The 18,748-nt window shown below is 35.8% G+C and overlaps 1 protein-coding gene across 9 annotated transcripts in view; it reads left to right on the plus strand.

Annotated features, from left to right (window-relative positions):
• Positions 1-18,748, plus strand: part of LOC144976998 (neuropilin and tolloid-like protein 1) — a 101,103-nt gene that overhangs the window by 47,361 nt on the left and 34,994 nt on the right. For 5 of the 9 annotated variants that reach the window (XM_078921669.1, XM_078921661.1, XM_078921667.1 and 2 more), the window contains exons 2-3: positions 15,094-15,410; positions 17,880-17,951. In XM_078921669.1, coding sequence (XP_078777795.1) covers positions 17,906-17,951 — 46 coding nt within the window. In that variant the 5' untranslated portion in view covers positions 15,094-15,410; positions 17,880-17,905. Of the gene's footprint in view, positions 1-15,010; positions 15,411-17,858; positions 17,952-18,748 lie in introns of those variants that run through there. The other 4 variants (XM_078921665.1, XM_078921663.1, XM_078921664.1 and 1 more) reach the window with 2 other exon arrangements.

Consider the following 18,748-nt stretch of genomic DNA (forward strand, 5'->3'; position numbering starts at 1 on the left):
TTTGCACTGTTATACCAAGACAAAACCCTTTTTTCTTCATTTTGGCCAGTAATCTTGATTTTTTTAAAACTTCAGATATAGAATTAATCAAGTTTAAGAATTATTGACAAGTTGGCATTTTGTCATAGGACTCATGGAGCCCGAGTTAATCCCCGTTACAACAACAATTGCATATTGCCCTTTAGATAGGACGCTAGTCTATTGCAAATTTTACTCAACCTGTAATAAACTCAGCTATCTGATCACTGCTGGGTGGAAAAGGTGGGAAAGTGGGGGGGGGGGGGGGGCATAAGAAAAATGTCGATTGCACCAGGGATCGATGACTGTCTCTTTGCTTCAAAATAAGTTCGGGTCATCTTGATTCATCAATATTTGAAGTTAATAAAAATATTCTGTCCAATTCTTTTTAAAGAACACAGACGTTTTGTCATTGAAGTGTTAGTCTAAGCCCGCCAGTGTCTGGAAGTTTTTGTCCCTAGAGTAAAAAAAAATAATTAAAAAAACAAAAACAAATCGACTTATAACATTCTTGTTCAGCAATTTGATATATAGACGAGTCTAATAATTAGTAATTGTTTGTTACCTCTGGGATATGTCGCTAGTCTATCGCAAATTTCTCTCCACCCAATTCCGGTATCCTATTACCGCTATTTGCGTTCGACAGAACCATGAAGGGGAGGCTAAGGGAAAGGGTCATTTCAAGAAATGACGCCTGTAAGTGATATTACCTAGGGTATAGATGCCGTTGGATATTACTTTTTTTTTTCGACAGCCTGAGGCTAGCTACTCATTTTATACCTGAGTTCATTGATCGAGTGTGGATAACGGGCCTTTCCCAAAGACTCAACTTTGCATCCCTCAGAGCTGGACTCGAACCGGGGAGCTACAAGTCCGAAGGCGAGTGTCAGAAGACCACATAGTCGAAAAAAGATTGTCTAATATAAGTAACACATTTTGTCATTGAAATATTATTCCTGGCTCTCCAAACTCTTTTAGTCCTTTTCCAACTGTGCAGCGCTCAGACTGGGACTCGAACCCAAAAACTTCCGATTCGAAGGTGTGTAAGATACGAAAATGAGAAAGAGACGTTCTGTCATTGAAGTGTTGGTCTCAGTACGCCAATGTCTGAGAGTTTTTAGTCCCCAGAGAAAAAACATAAACAAATCGACTTGTAACATTCTTGTTATGCAAATTGATATAGACGGGTCTAGCTTTATTAATGACAAGCTCCTGGTCAGACATTGTTATTACTTTCCTTCCTGACTTATCTTTATCTTTGCCTGATGCTATACGTATAATATATATTATTCTATACCTCCCCATCAATAGTAAAGCCTTATGATATCAAGTTTACAATATTATAATTTGTGACGTCAGATTATCAAGCGTTGAATTTCACTAAAGATTTGATAATTAAGAAAGAAGTGTCATTTATCTAAGTGTTTTTACATGTCTTTTATTCAGAGATGACGAAATCGAAATGATTGAGGGGTAAAATAAAAAGATTCCTTCCACATTTGCGTTATGGAATTCGAACTTTGTGCCCAACACGCACTCGCGTATAATATTATAAGTAAATATAAAATAAATTGAGCTTTATATAGATCAATATCCTCTTAATGTGCTCAAAGCGCTTTACAAGGGGTCCTGGTCAACAGCAACATTTAACATGTAAGACGGGACATGTCGCCTGTGAGGCGATATTACAATTTTTCGGACAAAGACAACGCGGTTAACGGTCAGGTACTCATTTTACACCTGAGTACGGCGAGAGCATGTGAGTAAAGAGCCTTTTCAAAGAACTCAACTATGCGCCGAGCGCGAGGCTCGAACTCAGGACCTTCCGATCCGAAAGCGAGTGTCACACCACTAGACCACATAGTCGCACAATTATATATTCCCATTGGGTCTCCAGATTGTTCACAAGCAACGGGATAGGTATCGCGCTCAAGATCAGGTTGTTTGTTTGTTTTTATTCTGACCCCCTTTTTCATCCAGCTGTGACTGGACAGCTGGGTCTTCTAGACGGCCCATAGTTGAGTCCTTGGAAAAGGACTGACACACAAGTCGAAATTGTCTTTGCGATAATTAATGTCCTATCCGAACAAAATAAAGATAAGTATTGAATGGTAAGCGTCATTTTACTAGACGAAGACAGATACTGTGGATGTTTCGGGTTTCCACTTTATCAACAAAACACGATGAATGAAACAAGCAACGAACACACGCTTGCAAATCTTCTCGTCTGTTTATCTCACTCAATCCTAACAACGAATATATCCGTAGTTTATCTGGGGTTACTTTTACCCCATGCCCATTTATTACATTCCACTGAGACAAATTATAGGCGTAATAACAAAGCTAATGTTCTTAATCATTACAAGTTAATGGTAGTTGAATAAAACTATCTATGTACATGCTCATTTTAATACATATTTTTCCAATGTTGAAAAGTAGCAAAAATCTCTAGGATCGAGTGAGTTAACACTATACTAAATAGACTCCGGTTCTGTGAGCCTTGTAACTGACAGAAAATGACTATTTTACCATTTACCATTAACATAAAAGGTCGATTCGACATCAGATCTTAGCTATGTGCACTTATTCGTCTAGATCTGACAACCGAATGGCTTGTTTTTTTTGTTTTTTTTTTTTTTTTTTTTTTTTTTTTTAACATTGTTGTAATAGACAATACTTTGCATTGGTTTTAAAGTATTTCTATTAGAACAATAAACTCATGATATTTCTATTAGAACAATGAACTCATGATATTTCTATTAGAACAATAAACTCATGATATTTATATTAGAACAATGAACTCATGATATTTCTATTAGAACAATAAACTCATGATATTTCTATTAGAACAATAAACTCATGATATTTCTATTAGAACAATAAACATGATATTTCTATTAGAACAATGAACTAATGATATTTCTATTAGAACAATGAACAATTTGGGTTATCGGACCTTGAAATAAGTGCTCGTCGGATCTTCCGTTTAACTGAGATAGAAATAACATCTATGCGGGAGGGTTTCAATAAAATTAATAAATAAGGAAATAAACCGAAAGGTAAAACGATAAATCTAAAATGATAGATTATAATATATAGGTAATAAACAAGAAGCCAAATAAAGGATAAATAAATAAATACATGAATAGATCAACAAATAAACAGATAAATAAAAATAAACAAATAAGTGATCCTAATCGCGTAGCTGCTTTTACAGCACTCCTGATAAACAGTGGCCATCACTTTTATGTTATAAAATCAACAAATGAAATCGGCAATAAAACATAATTTCATCTTTTTCTTTATAATCTGATAAAGTGGCCGCCGTGTAGCAATGGCATAATGTAATAACGTCTCATAAACATTCAAGTCGTTTATCACAGTCAGACAGTGGGAATTGCAATTGATCAATATTTTTTAACCCTCTAACGTCGGGCGAAATCGCGTTCATATTTAAATTGTGATCTGTCGCCTCAAAACGATATTATGTCGGGTTGATTTAGATGGGGGCTTTTTTGTTTTGTTTTTCTTGACGGTTTTTTTTTTCTCGGTTTTTTTTTTTGGGGGGGGGGGGGGCTTTTTTAATTTGTTTGTTTGTTTTTGTTTTTGTTTTTGCTTCTGATTTTTTTTTTGGTACCATACCATTTTTTCCCCACTTTCGTGTATGTTGTCATCAAATTGTATGATTTATTGACTAATGCCTACGATTAAATAAACTTTGAAGCTTTGAAACTTTGTTAAAAATTGAATTGATAGAAGAGAAAAAAACCCACTGAGACTTGGGTTAAGCTTACTGGACCTAATGTCTCAAAAGAGAAGTTAAGCAACGCATCACGCATCACGCTTAGCTTAGCTATCGTAGTATGATCATTCTCATTTATTTATACGTAAGAAATAGTGCCGCTATGTCATTTTTATATGAATCCCAGAAATGTTTACTTTGTGACATCTAGAGACACACAATATGAAACTTGGGGTATTCTGTGGCTTATGGTGGTGAAAAAATCCATGCTGTAATAAAAGATCGCTTTTTTTATTTGAGACTATTTGACTACTATTCATGTCGTTTTCATTGCTTTATTTTCTTTTTTTAAAGACAATATTTTAAATGCACGGTTAGCTTAAACCCGAATCCAGCCCGTAAAGAATTAAGCTTCTAGTAAATTATGTTTGTAACTTAAGACAAGCAAAGAAGATGGACGATTAATGTCTCTGTCCTGCCCTGGTAAAAACCAAAACAACAAAAGAAAACCCCAGAAAACTTTTATATAAATTTCAATTTGGTTAGAAACCCCTTACATCAAAAAGCAATCGACTAAAATACCCGTCAACTTGTTAAAATGTTTCAAATCTGACACTTCAAATGAAATCCCAGGTTTCAGACATTTGGCGCGTTAATTTTGATCGATTGATATCGAAATTTAAAGTTAAAAGTTTGTAGCCAAAATAGAAAAAAAATGTGTTTTGTCTAAATACGACAACAGATTTGGCTTTGCAAGCAATCGTAAGGTCAAGTGACAAACTCACTTAGAAATTGTTCAAGTTATGGAGGCAAGCCCGATGAGCTATACCCAGGATACATCAAAGATCTGACAACATTTATGACTTAAATCATTGGTATCATTCTCTCTCTCTTTCTCTCTCTCTCTCTCTCTCTCTCTCTCTCTCTCACACACACACACACACACACACACACACACTCTCTCTCTCTCTCTCTCGCTCGCTCGTTCGCTCCTCTCTTTATTCATTTTTGTTGTCATTTGCCCTCTTCTTCCTCCTGTTCTCTTCTTCTTCTTCTTCTTCTTCTTCTTCTTCTTCTTCTTCTTCTTATTATTATTATTATTATTATTATTATTATTATTATTATTATTATTATTATTATTATTATTATTATTATTATTATTATTACTATTATTATTATTATTCCTCTTTCTCCTCATTCGTCTTCCTCCTCCTCCCCTTCTTCTCCTTCTCCTCAAACTCTCCTCCTTTTCTTATTATCATCTTTTTCTTATTTAATCATATTCTAAGGGTGGGGTGAATCAATTAACCTTTTCCCCTTCTTTTCGTCCTCCTCAATTTTATTTACCGAATCCCAGGATGTTGCTAAAGGGAACCATTGATTTTATGTAGGTGTTGGCAACTTTATAGTTTTCATTTTTCTTTTTTTTTCCGGGTTTTTTTCACCTCTATTTTTCTTTATTCAATTTTCCTTATTTTTTTGTTTCGGATGAATTGTTTAATTATTTAGATGTATATTTTTATTCATTCATTTGTTCATTCATTCATTTTTTTTATTTATAAATAAATTCAATCATTGATTTATATTTATGTTGTTATTAGTCTAATTACTTATGTGTGCTTTTATTTTTTTTAAAGATATTTATTTATATATTTATGTGTCTATTTCATTCAGGAGATTGCTTGTTTACTTGTTTGTTTTTTTACAAATAGAAACATATAAAAATCCTGATGATTTGTGAACGTTGTTAATTGTAACATCCGCGTAATTTATCGTCGCTGTGAGGAATAAAACTAGACGCCTGTAACAGTCTGTCAAATGTTTACGAGAACCGAGGGTCAAGGAAGACATAAAAATCTCCTCGTTAACCCCAGTTGTCAACTTTCATTTACTTTCTTCTCAAAAGTCATAAATGTCTAGTCTACGTTTGCTTGAAACTCTCTGGTGTGGGTATGGTAAGAGTTTGATCTTAAACTATAATAATATATTCTTGTTATAGATAGGGTTGCGGATCAAAATTGTTCCGTATAGCCCAGGTTAAATTTTTGCACAGAATTATAGACGAACAATTTAAAAATCTAGTATATTATTTATATATTGATATACGAATAATTTGCAAAACTTTTTTTAATTAATGGAATTCTCTCACCCCGTTGACTCAATGATTATTTTTTAAAACCTGCCAGAGCATAATGACCGATCTTTTGACGCTGGGAATCGCCGTCTGGCCTCACTAGGCTACATACTTATTCCCGGATCAATTTTGATCGTTGACGATTCAAAATTTTATTTCGTCTCTATCTATGTTAATTTGCACAATAGTTTAATAATCAAAAGGGATACATTTATTTCTCTCCGCAAATACTGCGGGGTTTTCACTAGTTATGTTAAGAAAACATAGGACAAATCGTCAAAAAAAACGATGTAAAAAATTAAATTTTAAGCTTAATTGTATAAAATTTGAGTTAGAATAAAGGCCTTTGTTTTTAAAATTGAGTTTTGTTGCTTAAACTTCAACTAACTTATATTTTCTAATTTTGATTATTCTGAATTTATCTTTATTTCTAGGAGAAGCAAATAAATTAAGTATGCCCTTTCACGTGGCACCGTAAAATGCCATGGCCGATGCAATCCATTAAGGAATATAATAGATTTTAATCCATCAAACAGCTATTATAGAAATGTCAACAGGAATAATTTGTTTAGTACAACGTGTAAAATAATTTTAAAACTAAAATTCAAATCCCATTATTCATCCCCGAGGGTCCAAGGAAGGACTAGAATAATCAGTGTAACAACAAGAGATGAAGTGAGTAGAAAAGTGCCAGAAGACAATAAATAGAGAATAAAAAATTTTCCCGGTGGATAGCTCATACGGTAGAGTCACGCTCTCATCGGCTAGGCGGAAGTGTCGTACCAATAAGGTCGCGGGTTCAAACCCCATCACCGCCGCGAAAATTGTTTATTCTCTATTGTCTTCTGGCACTTTTCTACTCACTTCATCTCTTGTTGTTACCAACATAAGTGCCTGCTCCACTCACTTTTCTGAATTAAATAATCAGTGTGTCGGTCTCAGTGCAGCGCCATAAAGTGAGCTAGGGTGGGCTGACTTGCTCAAGACCACACAGCGAGGCGGGTGATCGAACTCAGTACCTTTCGGATACAAAATAAAGACCATATCACATGAGAAACGCTGCCCAATATATATTTGCAGCAGCACCAATAACCCAAATTGTTAGGGGCTCACTGTTGTATTGGGACAAAAACCTCTCATACTAACGCAAAATATTGTTCATTAAAACAATGCTAAATCGAGTCCATAATAATATAATAATTGCGTTCGGTTTTCAAACCAGCTAATTGATATAGTGCACGTCAGTTTAAGGGGTTAATAATCTTATTATTTTTTTTTAATGTAAAAAAGAAAGCGATAGAAGTGGGACTTGAACCTGGGATAAAAAAACAGCATTGCGATGCATGCATATCTATATTCACTCTATCACTCTTTTTTTTTTTTAAAAAAGGCTTTCAGTTTATACCGACCACCCATGACCATTATCTCAACATTCAACATAACACAGAGAGCACAATATTGATTTATTTGACCTTGAACTTTTCTGAGGTCGTTGACGTCATCTAGTTTAAGGCAATGACTTCAGTTTTCAAAGACATCGATACGTTCATTATTTCGATATTTATACATTCATTGTTTATCCTTGGTTTTTGTTTGGAGCCATACCAAATATAACAGACCAGTAACTTGTTTGTGATTCTGGTCTTGTGTTGTTATTGTCTGCATTGATTTTTTTAATTCATTAAAAATATCAATAATATGTTGACCTTCAGTTTTTAAAAAAAAGTCATTTGCGACCTTGATTATAATTTTGTTTTCATCGCTGTCGGAGACGTCATCGTTTTCATTATTATCATTGCCGTTGTCATCATCATCATAGCCATAATCATCATCATCATCATCATCATCATCATCATCATCATCATCATCATCATCATCATTATCATCATCATCATCGTCGTCGTCGTCGTCGTCGTCGTTGTAGTCGCCGTCATCTTCATCATCACCGTACTGTACCCTGGTGCTATTGATATCATTGTGGTATACGATGTAACCTTTGTATATTTATTTGTAACGTTCATTGAGCATCACGCAGTGATGAAAAGCGCAATATAAATGCCATGTATTATCATTATTTTTTTTTTAGTATTATTATTTTTAAATTATTATTATTATTAATATTATTATTAAATTATTATTATTATTATTATTATTATTATTATTATTATTATTTTATTATTATATTATTATTATTATATATTATTATTATTATTATTATTATTATTATTATTATTATTATTATTATTATATATATTATTATTATTAATTATTAATCATCCACACACACCATCATCATCATCATCATTATCATCATTATCATCATCATCATCATCAACAACATCACAGTCAATACCATCAACGTCAAAACAACAGCAACAGCAACGAAAACAACAGCAACAACAGCAACGACAACAACAATATATAAAGCGCTCTGAGCATTGCAAATCTGTATAAATTTTTCTCTATATTGGTCCACCTCGGAAATAGAGTTTATAAAGTTGACTGGGCATCGTAAATAAGTGGAAAATTTCGCTCTATAATAATATGGTGTACTTAGGAAATAGATGGTTTATGAAAACGCTCTGAGAATTATAAATCAGTGGTAATTTCGCTCTCTATGGCCCCCTTTTTTAGATGAGAAATGGCTGTTACTCTATATTTTGTATGTGCATGGTTTATGAATCACTAATTAGAATCTCCCCCCCCCCCACGCCCCCATCTACGCAACACACCCCCCCCCCCCCCCCCCCCCCCCAAACAGACTCCAGCTCCCAACTCCGATTACAACAATCACTAATTTCCGGTTTTACTGTGTACTCACTGTTCGTTACATTAATTATTCGCTCTTTTCATTTGCCTCATTACTGAGGTTTACCGAGTGTTCCCGTTATGTCAACAGTGAGGTTAAACACCCTTTGTTTGTTTGTTTTCGAACCCTTTTACTCAACCTAATGGCAAGGGCCAATATTTATTGTTTCAAAATTTGGATAATCTTTCAATAAAATATAACGTATATTTTTGGCTTATTTACACATGATCGCCTGGCATTATGAGCTTCAAAATGGTTCATTTATTAACCCAGTAGACCATGATATGGAACCACCTTTCGAATCCATACCGGACAAGTCGTCTGTTATGCGTCATTTGTATTTTGTTACAACATCGGTGAACGCCTTGTTTATTATTTTTTTACAACCCGATGAAAATGTCATGAATGGCAAAAGAAGTGAAAGTGTGCGATATGTGGTCTTGTGGTATAAAATTCGCCTCCGGATTGGAAGGTCCTGGGTTCGAGTCCCACTCTGTTGAGTCTTTAGAAAAGGTTCTTTACTCACATTCTCTCATCGTAATCAGTTAGTAAATATAAGATCTTCTATCAGGTGCCATGTTTCATCCCACATGTCAATTGCTTCTGTTGGCTAGGGAACCACTGTAAACCGCTTTGAGCACGATTGGTAGATATTGCGATATATAAATGCTCAATTTTAAGTTTAAATTCAAAGTTCTTCGTTATTATCTTTCTATAAACGTTAAAAGGTTTCACAGCTTTGTGTGTAGGTTACAAGTATATTGACGATGAGAGTGAGATTTTATCTAACCTCACACCATCAATAATGGATCAATGACGCATTGCTAATCCAAGGTTCTAGATTGAGGTCCATGGAAAATGAGTTTATCTCAATTCCAATGTTGTTAATCGAAAAATTTTAATTATTTGATTCTATGCGGTCATGTGGTATGACACTCGTTTTCGGATCGTAAGGTCCCGGGTTCGAGCATTACTCGGATCATAGTTGAATTCTTGGAAAAGGCTCTTTACTCACATTCTCTCACCGTACTGAGGTGTAAAATGAGTAGGTACCTGGCCGTTCACAGCGTTGTCTCTGTCGGAAAAAATTGTAATATCGCCTAACAGGCGTCTTGTCTCGTTTTACATGTTACATGTTGCTGTTGGTCCGGGACTCTTTGTAAAGCGCTTTGAGCACTTTTAGTGGATAATGCTCTATATAAAAGCTCGAGTTTTAAATTGGATGCTGATCAATCAAATTACAAAGTACGTTCCACCCGGTTTAAATAAAAAATCAGCCACATACGTATAGACGGTGGAATTGATCCTCGGTTATTTTAGATATCGCTCTGATATTTTATCAACTAACCCATCCACTTCTCTCATTAACGCTCATGCCCTGCATTAATTATTAACCTTTCTCGTTTGTTTTAATTCCCCAGGTTCCAGTATTCGGAATGTTTACAGTACGAGCCAGTCATTCATCATCCCACAAATCCATCCTATACGCCCAATCTGCCGCAAACTGCCAAAATACCTTTCTACATTTTGGCCAGAAAACCTTTCGTTTATAGACCAATCAATCAAAGCGACTGCCGTCTTGCCAAAAACATTTTGAATACGAAACTTTAAAAAAAGTCTAGTGTTTAAAAAATATCGCCAAGTCGAAAGTCATTTCAAATGATCTTTTTTGGACTTTAAGTTGTGATGTTTTTGTGGGATTTTTTTAAAGGAGGGGGCGGGGGGTGAAGGGATTTTTTTTTAATTGTTTTTTTATTTCGTTTGGGGGGGGGGGGGGGGGGGCAAAATGTAAAAATGGTGTTTTGTCAGTGAGCGGTAACTCCAGTCAGTCAATGTGGTGTGTACTACATATCGATCAGAAGTACATTACAAACAACTTACTATTGACTAGCTGTGCGGCCACACACCAGCCACAGAGAACAGCCAGCCCCCCCAGAGGCAGGGAGGCAGACATCAAGCTTTGACCAAAATAAACATTAGAAAGAGTGTCATCTCATTATTAGCGACGGGCGGCGGACGACGGGGTCACACATTAGAAATTAAAGTCCTGCTTTTATTGTGAATGCCATTTTCCAGGAAAGGATTGAAACAATTGTTACTAAAACATAGGTGATCTAACGTGTTTCAAATAGGATTTTCTAGGAGAATTACTATGAATCAATTTTAGAGAAAAAAATTATCTTCGAGGCAATAAAGCTCGTGGACTCGACGCAAATTCCGTGTTCTGTAGTATATGGAAAATATTTTCCGTCAAATTTAATATACCCTAGCTGTAGTTGCCTGCGTTTAATTACACTCACACGGTTTGCCAGTTAGATAAATCGTACCAACATAGAAAACTGTTAACGGTTTATAGTCATACGGTAGAATTTAGTGAGAGCTAACCGCACACTAAAAATGATAACAAAACTGAGTGATGTCAGCGCCATTCATTCTATACAATATTTACTTGATGGAAAGAAGGGTATTAAAAAAACATTTTTTTTTCAAAATCTTAAATGAAAACAAATCGATCCAGGTTCCTTTAACTGTGTGATGAGAACTCTACCAAATGAAGTATCGGGACCTCAACTTTTAAAGAAAAATCATAGTATTATTAGATTGTTTATGAGGAATAAAATTAATCTATTTATAGAGTAGTTAACATTTTGAGTGGCATTAAATTCTAAACAAACAAAACTTGCGAGTTCTTTCAACCGACTTAATAAATAAATTGACAAAGATTGAAATCATTAAAATTTAAACATTATTGATGTCTGTTATAGTCCAAAACTGAAAAAAATGTGATGTATAAAGATCGTAAATGCCCCGTGTAAGGCATTGAAAGGATATATAATAATTCTAGTTAGCCTTTAAGAATATAAGATACGATGAGATAGGATAAACTTTGAATTAGATTTGACCCGTTAACTGCCGAACCCTCAAACGTATTTAAGAATTTGGCCAGAAAATTGATCATTCAAATATAGCTCGATTTAAATGACCTTCATCTTGGCAAAAACTCTTAAACCTGGTACTTCCGCGAGATCCCAGGCTTGAGAGATGTGCCAAGATAATATCGATTGATATTTGAAGGACGGGTTTTTTGGCCAAATTTTTAAATAATGGTTGGGTATTGTTTTGTTTTGTTTGCTTGTTATTTTTGTTTTGTTTTTTTTGGGTTTTTTTTTTTGTTTTGTTTTGTATTGTTTTTCAGAGTACGGCAGGATAGAGAAAACACCAAGAACAATCACAACCCACGATCTAGAAAGCGAAAGAATAGAAAATCGTAGCAATCATGTTTTTGTTTTGTCTCCTTTGTAACCTAGAACGAAATTCTTGTTGCAATCCGAAACTGTTGTAGAGGGGTAAAGAGTGCTGCCTTTTCTTCCAAGTTTGCGAGTAGCGACAGAAGATTTACACTTTTATAAATCGCTTTTATAAACCCAAAGAGCTTCCGAAAACGTAAATTGACAGGTTTCAGAAGTGCAACGGGCTATACTGACAAAATTAACTCTGCCGCTCTATGGAAAAACAAGTATTGAAACTTTTGGCCAGAAAACTCGCCCTTAAAAGATCGATTGATTAAAATGACCCGATTAAAAATTTTTGTAAACATTTTCAAATCTGGGACTCCGTGAAGTTTAAACTTATCTAGCAATTTGTTTGTTTTGTTTGTTTTTTTGTTTGTTTGTTTTTGGTCGTTTTCTTTTTTGTTTGTTTTATGTGTGTGTGTTGTGTGTGTGTGTGTGTGTTTGTGTGTGCAGTGTGTGTGTTTGTTTTGTTTTGTTTTATTGTTTTGGTTTCCTTTTGTTCTTTGCTTTGATTTTTTGTTTGTGTGTTTTTTTTTTTTGGCGTTTTTTTTTTTTGTTTTGCTTTTTTTTTGTTGTTGTTAATTTTTTTTTCTTATTTTTGAATGGAAAATATTTTCATATCCTGTCATTATATGATTAATAGTACCAAAAACAAACAATTTTTTAAAATTTTAGCCAGACTCTTTTGAACTTCAAAAATCGATGAATTACAATAACCCTCAAACTTGTCTCGTGGATATTCCTATAAATTGTGATTATGGCTTTGATTTCGTTCAAATCTTAGTTTCTATCATGTTTTATCCGGTAATAAATAACTAGAGACCTAACTATTTCTACAGCTTAATATATGATATAACGATTGAGTCATAGCAGGCAACGGTGTAAGATAAAGAGGTGAAAAGTGAATATGAAATAGTGCTGGACAAAGCAAAATAGAAGAATACAAGAAAACAACCACCCCCCCCCCAAAAAGAAAGCAGCCTTCCACGACTAGGTATCGAACCTCAGACATCCAAATTACCGGTTAGACACGCTACAATTACACCACAGGGGTTAGGCGATAATTTGGACGATTTAATGCATATATTCTTCATGTTCAATGTTTTGTGATTTGTAATGCAAGCGAAGATTCGCAGATGGAAGTCGGTTTGGACGAATTCAATCCCTCGTGGGGGCGGGGACCTACACTCCTCTAAGCTTGGTGAGAAGTTGCCAGGCTTTGATACCAGTAAGAGGAGACATGGGTAGCTGCGAATCGGCTTCGGTCGAGGAGCTGCTAACGGCCGGTACGTTACATCAGTGGGGTCTAACTTCCTGTCAATATGTCCACGCTGTGGGCAAGAACCCGAAACGGCAGAGCATCTAGTCGAAAGGTGTCTTGTGACGATGCTACCAGGCGGGTTCGCGACGGTGCACGAATGCGGACCGGACTTTGCTGATTGGGTCGATCGTCATAACATAATAGTGTGAACCATAAGAAGCTGCTGCAGCGGAAAAGCATACCTTTGTGAAGAATATAGGCATTAAAACGTTCCAACTATCGGACAACGTCTGTCGTGTAATGAATGGAATCACGTCTGACGGGTAATCATGAGGTCTGAGGTTCGATACCCGGTAAAGAAAGGCAAAATTTTGGGATGTTTTTTTTTTATTGACTTTTTCTTTCTTTCTTTGTCTGGCACAGTTTCAAACATACTTTTTTCAGATCATAGTCATATTATTATAGTTGTTACTGTACAATTGATTAAAATGCTATGTAAATAAGAAACCCACGTATATAGGGTTAATGCGTGTTTTGATTTCATTTCCATTGAAAGAATGAATGAATGAATGAATACCATTGATAAGGGAGGATAGATTACACAGTACATCATCACCGTAGGAGGAATTTGAAAATAAAGACTGTCTGGTATTGTGAATTACAATAGTTACAAACGGATCGCATTTGGTTCGTCATATGATATTCAGGACTGTCTTGTGATTCAGAGGATAATATTGTTGTTGTTGTTCGTAACAAACCGCCTCAAAACGGTCATATTGTCGGAGCGAACAGGGATGCTATCATAATACTACTACTACTACTACTACTACTACTACTACTACTACTACTACTACTACTACTACTACTACTACTACTACTACTACTACTACTACTACTACTACTATAATACTAGTACTACTCTACTAGGAGTACTACTACTATAAAACTAGTACTACTCTACTACTACTACTACTACTACTACTACTACTACTACTACTACTACTAGTATAATACTCGTACTACTCTACTAGGAGTACTACTACTATAATACTAGTACTACTCTACTACTACTACTACTACTACTACTAGTAGTAGTAGTAGTAGTAGTAGTAGTAGTAGTAGTAGTAGTAGTAGTTGTGTTTGTTGTTGTTGTATGTAGTAGTAGTAGTAGTAGTAGTAGTAGTAGTAGTAGTAGTAGTAGTAGTAGTAGTAGTAGTAGTAGTATGTAGTGTAGTAGTGTAGTAGTAGTAGTAGTAGTAGTAGTAGTAGTAGTAGTAGTAGTAGTAGTAGTAGTAGTAGTAGTAGTACTATGAAATGTTTTGGCCAGTGTCAGGCTATACGTTAACGAAGGCTACGGTTTGTGTCTATGCTCGTCAATAAGAAATATAATTAACCCAAGCTTTATGTTCGTTTATAATGATTAACCAGTTTTGCATCTAAATCACTCTGGCATATGATACCTGATCGTCACGGTGTGTGTGTTATATTCAGATGTATGATTGTGATATATCATGAAATGTTTTTCAGACGACCTGCACTTATTTGCCGGTCTGATAACCCAAGGTGTTATGGGTTTAATTGTTGTTGTAGTGGAAATATTTTCAACCCAAAGCAAAATATTGTCCATTACAACAATGTTAAACCAAGGCCATAGTTACGTTCGGTTATCAGACCTGCGAATGCATATTATGTGCACCTAGGCTTCAGACAATCATTTATTTGCTGAAAATATTGTTTTCTTTAAGTGATACAGCCAAGCGACATAATATACAAAATTCTGCTTCAGAGAGTTAATAGATGGGGTAATAATATAAGATTTTTTTGTGATTCTTTTAGCCATATTATATAAAGGATAAATTCCCTCGTGATAGTGATATTATACAGTGTTGGACCTCGTGAGATCCACGTTATATTAAAGATCTTATCTTGTGAGCGCCACGTGATATAAAGGATTGTGTGTCTGAGATTCACGCGATATAAAGAATTGCATCTTGTGAAATAAAGGATTATGTCTCGTGAGATTCACGTAATATAAAGGATTGCATCATCTTGTGAGAGCCACGTGATATAAATGGGGACTGTTGTGGCCCTTGGAGAAGCTACGTGATAGATTGTGTATAGAACATATAATGCATGAATATCGGGATGGAAAGGTAAGAGGACAGTAGACTTCCGGGTGTATATAAACAGAGTATATACTTGCTTTGACTTACTATCATTGCGGCGAAGGTGGCTCAGCGCTCTGCAGTTTTCTTTGCTTCGTAAAGACACGTTCCGAGTTGAGTTTACCAATTTTCATTTTTATTTTTATTTAAATCTTATCGTTGTTTTCCAAGATTTTGACTTTAATATGATATAGAGGTTTATTCCCTGTCCAGCACATCATAACAAAAACTTTTTGTCTCTCATGTCTGCGGCGCATAGTTCAGTATTTGGAAAAGGCTCTTAATTCACATTCTCTCACCGTACTCGGGCATAAAATGAGTAAATGACCGTCAACAAATTGTAATATCGCCTTAACAGACGTCATGTCACGCCCTACATGGCAATTGTTGCCATTGGTTAGGGACCCTGTGTACGCTTTGAGCTCTATAAATGTCAAGGTTAATTTAAAGTTAGTTATTTTTATTCCAATGTCCTGTAAAAAGATATCTTGGTTTTTTTTTTTCTCTTTATAACCAAATTCATTCAGATTTGAAGAAAAGTTTTGCGATTGTCTTAAATTTAAGTTTTACACAGATTAAAATTGATATGGGTCCAGGTGGAAAGTATCTCTAATATTATAACATCTTAAAGAGAATTTCAATGAGTAAAATAAATGACGGGCAGAATTATTGAAGTCAACAACTCAACTTTAATAGGATTGATTGAGAAAAAAAAAGTAGAACTTCAGAGCCATTATCATAATACCCATGTAGCCAGAGGTTATCCCGTTGTCTATAGAGTGAAACGGACAATGACAATTGCTTGCTATCCTTTGGATAGAACGCTAATCTATCGCAAAGCCCTCCCCCCCCCCCCTCCCAAGATATAACAGACATAGTTACCCATTTACTGCTGTGTAGACAAGGGGTCGATCTCTGTCTCTTTGCTTATGAAGCTAGTGCTCTTCCAACTGAGCTAACGGGATCCCCTTCAGTCACCTGACCGAAGTTCCGTCTCCCTACAAGGTGAAGTATGGCGTCCCATGACATTCCATTGGGATCCCCATTGATTAAGAAATACAATGTAAAACAGCTAGGTACTTAGTTTGAGATCATTAGTCTGTCATCCCCCCCGTTGAGTTTATGGTGGGAAGGGAGTGGGGGGGGGGGGGAGGGCGACCGTTGACAATACTGCCTACAATAATAAAATGACAAATTAGATTCTCTTTTTTCATCCCCATGGGAAATTTATCTTTAGGATCAATTCCAAGGGGAAGGCTGAAATGATTCTGGCGTCAGCCGCAGCGCAGCACTACAAAGTGAGCAATGACAACTGACAATGACAAATGACATCTTTTAAAAATGTAACAAGAAACCCTTTACTGCATTTATCGATAGCTTAGAATGACTCCCGTTTTGTCAAAAATTCTATATTAGAGACTATCCGTATTTTTTAAGAGGACAGCAGCGTTATTTATTGAAGTCAGAAACGGTGCTAGTCTAGCGTTTTACTTATTGTGTGGAGCACCGTAGCATTAGGCGTCTACAACTGATATCTATTTGGGTCGGTCCCTGGGCAACTTCATCGCTTCTCCAAAAGGCATCTTTTTAGTCTTCCACTCGTTATCGACTAGTAAATCGCAAAATAAGATATTTCACATCTCTGTGCTTTATAGTCCGGTAGAATTACTCTCGGCTTGTGAACTTGTTACTTAATTCGACTCCCGCTATGTTGATTTCTTGGAAATTGCTCTTTGCTCCCATTTTGCCACCATACCTAGGTGTTAATGAGTACCTGACCATTAACAGCGTCGCCTCTGTCGAAAACAAAATTGTTATAATCGTAATCGTGCCCTACAGGCGTCATGTCTAGTCTTAATGTTGATTATTGATGTAGGCTTGAGACCTTTTGCAAAGCGATTTTAGCATATGAGGTGGATGTTGTCGTCTAGAAGCTCTGGATTGAACGGTGTTTAATTTTTTGGGTTATTTATTTGTTTGTTTTGTTATTTTTTCGTTGTTTTTTTTTTTTTTTGTTTGGAAATGATAAGTAGCAAAATACTTAAAGCAGCGTCGTGGATACTTAGCCCAAGAATAAATGATTTGGTGTGTCGTCAGTGTCCCGTTGTGTAACAATATCAGCACGGGTCGTGGTCAGTGGCAGGATAGATGTCATTGATCACAACATTCTGGCGTCGGCACTGTATCCTACATTAAGGCACTATATACAAATTGTCCAGCTCGACTCAGGTCGTGTGAACGGGCAGATATAATATTAGAGACTGCGACGGACATAGCAAGAATACATGTACAAAAAAAAAAGGCACCAATAATGAGCCTCTACTTTATGAGGTGGACTTTTATGTCAATATGGTTTGCCTTCTATAAGGATAGATTATGAAGAATTGAGCAATGCAGATTTGTGGAAACTCGCTAAATATACGTATGTATAATATTTATTCTTTTCTAATTCCTCAGCTGTGTGGCTTATCCTGCTCGTGGCCATGGTCCTCAAATCAGCATGTCCTCTAGCGACAGGCATTGACCAAGGTGAGTTTTACTGCATAGGCATTGGCTACAAAACAAAACAAAACAAAACAAACAAACAAAAAAAAAACCAAAAAAAAAACGTCCTTCAGCGCCAAAAGGCTCATGAATCGAGAGTTATCCCACTTTCTATAGATAGTTAGTATGCGCTTGGCTAAGAAACTCACAACATTGCCATCCGGAAGTATAACTGACCAACACACAAAACTATGTGTAACCTTGAACGTTTATAGTCTGGTTAATACAGTTTAATGAGAATTACTCATAAACGCGGATGGAAAAATACAATAACAAAGACCTGAGTGACGTCATTCGAAATATAGCGTAAAGGAATGGGCAAGGATGGACAGCCCAACACTAATGATGAAAGCTGAAGACAGACTTGGGCAGCTGAGGGCCCTTACTGCAGAATCATCTCTCATGTCTCCTATACGACCATGCCAGTCAGGAGAGTAAGGAATGGGGAATGAAAAATAGCGTACCGACAATATCAATTGTTTTCTGCCCCAAGAATAAACCGATAGCACTTTCAGACAGATCTAATCAAATCCAGTTATCCATTCACTGCTGGGTAAAAAGGGTTTGAGGGGGAGGGGAGGGGGGGGGGGTTGTCCTGGTTGCATCCTTATCGGCCCTTTACTTGTCAGGCTAGCGGGCTAACCGGGCGTTATATCAATAACAAGTTCAATATATAAGGTTTATTTTCTGCGTTTTGCCAATAAAGAGCATAATCAAGTCATAAATTAACCAATTAACTAAAACAGAACAAAGCAAAACAAAAACAAGCCAAAATAGAAATT

The sequence above is a fragment of the Berghia stephanieae genome, chromosome 7, assembly GCF_034508935.2.
Source record: "Berghia stephanieae isolate SIO BIC M18660-M18661 chromosome 7, UCSD_Bste_1.3, whole genome shotgun sequence".
Lineage (NCBI taxonomy): Eukaryota > Metazoa > Mollusca > Gastropoda > Nudibranchia > Aeolidiidae > Berghia > Berghia stephanieae.